The sequence below is a fragment of the Pteropus vampyrus genome, unplaced genomic scaffold (genome assembly GCF_000151845.1).
Source record: "Pteropus vampyrus isolate Shadow unplaced genomic scaffold, Pvam_2.0 Scaffold19, whole genome shotgun sequence".
In the NCBI taxonomy this organism is placed as follows: Eukaryota; Metazoa; Chordata; class Mammalia; order Chiroptera; family Pteropodidae; genus Pteropus; species Pteropus vampyrus.
Window position 1 is genome coordinate 5893051 of NW_011888800.1, and position 4155 is coordinate 5897205.

At 33.6% G+C, this 4155-nt stretch overlaps 1 protein-coding gene across 1 annotated transcript in view; it reads right to left on the minus strand.

The window, feature by feature from the left end:
• The window catches only part of FSIP1 (fibrous sheath interacting protein 1), a 176976-nt gene that overhangs the window by 155296 nt on the left and 17525 nt on the right, over positions 1-4155 (minus strand). The window contains exon 3 of the mRNA XM_011354897.2: positions 2379-2562. Coding sequence (XP_011353199.1) covers positions 2379-2562 — 184 coding nt within the window. The remainder of the gene's footprint in view (positions 1-2378; positions 2563-4155) is intronic.

Below are 4155 nucleotides of genomic sequence, written 5' to 3' on the forward strand. Positions count from 1 at the left end.
TAGGCAATACTTCCTCTGTGAAGTCTGATAAAGATGATAATCTGGCAATGAGCATAAATGCTCAATACTAAAGTGTTGCCTACCCCAGTTTAGATCATTAGAAATGACATATTATGCTAAGAAAGGCCAAATTTTACCTTTGCAATTCCAGAGTCCTGTGATGTTTTCCTATAATGTATATCATTCTTAAGGAAAAGGAAATATTCTTAAAGAGAATATGCTTATCCAAAAAAAATACCAGTCTTATTAATAAAGGGGTTCTACAAATCCTGTTACTTGCATACTTCAAATGAAGCAGCCTCTAGTCCTAATTCCCAACCATCAATCCTAGCGTTCTCAGGCTCCATGTACATTGGTGGTCTACATTGCAGGCATTTTGAAGTAACTCATGCAGTACTGAAACAATATTAACCAATACAATGTAAATTGGGCCAATAGCTAATCTCAACTATAACATCTTGTTTTCTGATAACTGTAATCCTGAGTCGCCTGGCCTAACAGTGAGAGCTGACTTCATCCCAAACATTCTAAACCAACAGCTTTCAGTTTTCACAGTTTAAGATCTCAGCTTCCCTTTACAATCTTAAAAATTATTCAGAACCCAAAGTAGCTTTTGTTTACGAGTTATATCTATTAATATTAGAAATCAAGACTGAAAAATATTATTTATTCATTTTAGAATAAACATATGAATTATATGTTAACACAAATATAACATTTTTGTGATGAATAACTATATTTTCCAAAAAAAAAATTATTGAGAAAAATGACATTGCTTTAATTTTTTAATATCTGGCTCAATAAAAGACAGGTGGATTCTCATATCTGCTTCTAAAGTCAATCAATCTATTGCATTCCATCATTAAAGTTATGAAGAAAATCAGGCCTCACAGAGACATGTAATTAGAAAGGGTAGAAGAAATTTAATAGCATTTTCAGATAATTATGGATATTCTGCTTTGATGCTACATCAAAATTTGACAAGGGGTAGTCTCTAAAAGGTTAGCTGGAATATGAAATCTGTAAACATACCAGTGAGTTTTTTGTATTTGTTCCATTAAAATCCATGGAGCTATATTTCATGTTAAATTGATCTTCTACCATGTATTGGTCATTTGGAAAATAATGGATTATGCAGAAATTCAAAATGTTAATGTTAATATTTCAGTATACACTATCAAAAAATTACATTTGTTAAGATGGCCACCAATTTTTATCAGAAAAATCTAAGTATCAAGAAGCTGTCAAGCTCACAGTGACATACATAAGTTTTTCAAAATTCCAACTTTCATTTGAAAGTTCAAATTTTATCATTGACAAAAAATAATGTCAGTTGTCTTCCCTTGTGGTAACAGGCTCATTTCATTAAAAAAAAAAAAGTTTGTCAAATACCCAAGTCTGAATGATAATAGTTTTTGTCAGTCATTCTTTCAAGTAAAAATGGTGTTACATATAAAAAGTAGCCACCAAACTACCATGCAAGTACTCTTCCTCAACACAACCTTCACATTTTAGTATACAGAAGAATTGCTTTATATGTACTTCTTATTTTACCAGATGTAATACTAAAAAGATATGTATTCAAAGGTCAAGATTTAATAAAATTAATAATTTTTACTGCTTTTTTTTTTTTTTTGACCAAAAACATTCTTGCATGACACTGGACATTTTTTTTCTGCCAGTGCCTAGTCATAAAGAATACTAATAGTACAATTTGGTACCACTGTCTTGATTCATGCTAAAGCATAGCAATTTCACCCACCATTGCTTTTGTACCATCAGTGCAAATGTCCATTCAGTAGGCAAAAAGGCAAATACCATAATTTCAGCATTATGATGAACTATATTACTAATATACTATGTCAGTATTATGACGAAAGTAGTTTTTACTTTCTAGAGCTCCTGAAAGGGTCTCAGAGATACCCTAGGGCTCTGCAGACCACATTTTGAGAACTGCTGGTCTAATTCACTCTGACCAATATTAATTTAATAACCATGAAAAAAGTAGTCTTTTAAAATCCAAAAGTTATTAAGATCAAATGAGATTATCCCTAAAAAGGCATTGAAAAATTATAGGATACATTTTATTATACAATTTTAGTCATCAAAAATATCAATAAATCACATCATAAAATGCAGAAATATTTCCTATTTGATTAATGTAAAATGACCACAATAACAATTTTATTAAATGACATATCTTATTATTTAAGTGTTTTTAAGGACTCTTAATATTCTTCTAAATAACAACTTGTGATTGCTTGCTCACAAAAAGTATGTCTCTTTTTTTTATTAGTTCCACTTTGCTAATTTAAAAACATGCCTAATTCTAATATTTTAACTATAACATCTGTAATTATCATTAGCCAATCACCTACCTGAACATTTAGAGATTATCTGATGTTGAACCAGACTCAGATCTTCATCTGACTCCTCTTCAGCCAATTTTATTTTCTCGGAATAGTTTTCCTCTTTATTAACATTACTGTTTCTACTTTCCTCTGTATTACTGCTCTCTGAGTAGTCTTCTTTATCAGAGTTCAACTTGACTGCAGTATCAACCTAAAAATTATTTCCAAAGAAACATTTTTCAAAAATAATGTGTTTTTTAACTTTAAATTTCTAGACTATTTTAATGGAAGTATATGTGGGGACATACATGCACTAGCATTAAAGTAATCTAAAAATATAACACTTTTTAATTAAATGTAATTTAACTACACAATTAAATTTCATAACAGTTTGCACCAAAGAAATATGCACCATTCTCTAGCAATTTCTAGCAATACTGAAGAAGAGTCAGAAATCAGTCTCAAAGAGAACTGCTCTTTGCCAGGCTCTGGGGACGAGACATGATGGTCTTTGCTCCCTGAGCTTCTACTCAGATGGAGAGTCAAAGGTCTAGAGCTGTGCTGTCCAATATAATACAATGGCCACTAGCCACATGTGGCTACTGAACAGTTGAAAAGTGAATAATCTGAAGTGAGATGTGCTCCTAATGAAATGCTTCAAGTCAAGCTTTGGTGATTAGTTTATTTTATCCTATTCACAGTTTTCCTATTTCATTTTGGTTTCTCTTCTAGCAAAGTGCATTTTGAAAACACCAATTTGGTACAGCTGTGTTTTCCTGAGAACAAGACATCCATGGCTGCGTCAGGAAAAAACAGGGATCATAAGGCCCTGAGGGCTGAACGTGGCAGTGAGAGTCGCAGCACAAATGAACAAACCAAAACCTCAGGGAGAGAGAGCCAGTCACTTCTGAGAGGAGTACATTTCCTCTCCCAGTGGAAGGATTGTCTGCTGCACATCTTCAGGGCTCAGGCCTTGGAGTGATTTATGTCCTCTCTGCACCTACATGATCAACTCTCCCCCACTGTAATCGGTGCCCCCTTGTTAACCTCAAAGGCAGAAGGTTGGTGGTGCTGAGAATTAAACTGCCAGGGATACAGGACTGCAGGAGCATCTCTGTTTGCCTGAACTAGAAAAAAGGCCCTAGTGGAACTGAGGTGAGTCAGTGGTATAATAATCATAACCACCATTCATTGAAGAATTACTATTGGCCACATCTTGTACTGAGTACTTTACACACACTGCCTTGTTCACTCCACACAATGACTCTATGGTAAAGGCACTGCTACCCTGATTTAACAAAGAAGAAAACAGATCCAGGATAGAATGAAACCAGTAGAGGACCAATTTATAAACAAACAAAACAATGCCTACTTGATGTAATCTCAGAGGTGTTAAAGAGCGTTCCCTGTTCAAAAAAAAACTGTCAAAGGCTGGGTAAAGCCTGAAATTCCACACTATGCAGTAAATCCTTAAGGCTATATAGTTCTGTGAAAACACTGAAATTGCCAGGAGAGGTTACATAACCCCTGTCAGTCATTAATATCATGACGTAAATGAATTTAGCTTATGTTTCCCCGAGAATGGATTTTTATATAGAAGAATATAACTAGAAGATAACTAGATATTAGCAATATACTTGGATAGCACATTTCAGGATATACAAAGACCTTTCATATATATCATTCTATATGATCTTAAATCTTAGAATGAGCAGGAAGTAATAAGGCAAAAAGATGAAACTGGAGAACAAAAGGCAAACTTTGCCCATATCACAATTTTACCCACAGTTCCCCACCCATCTTC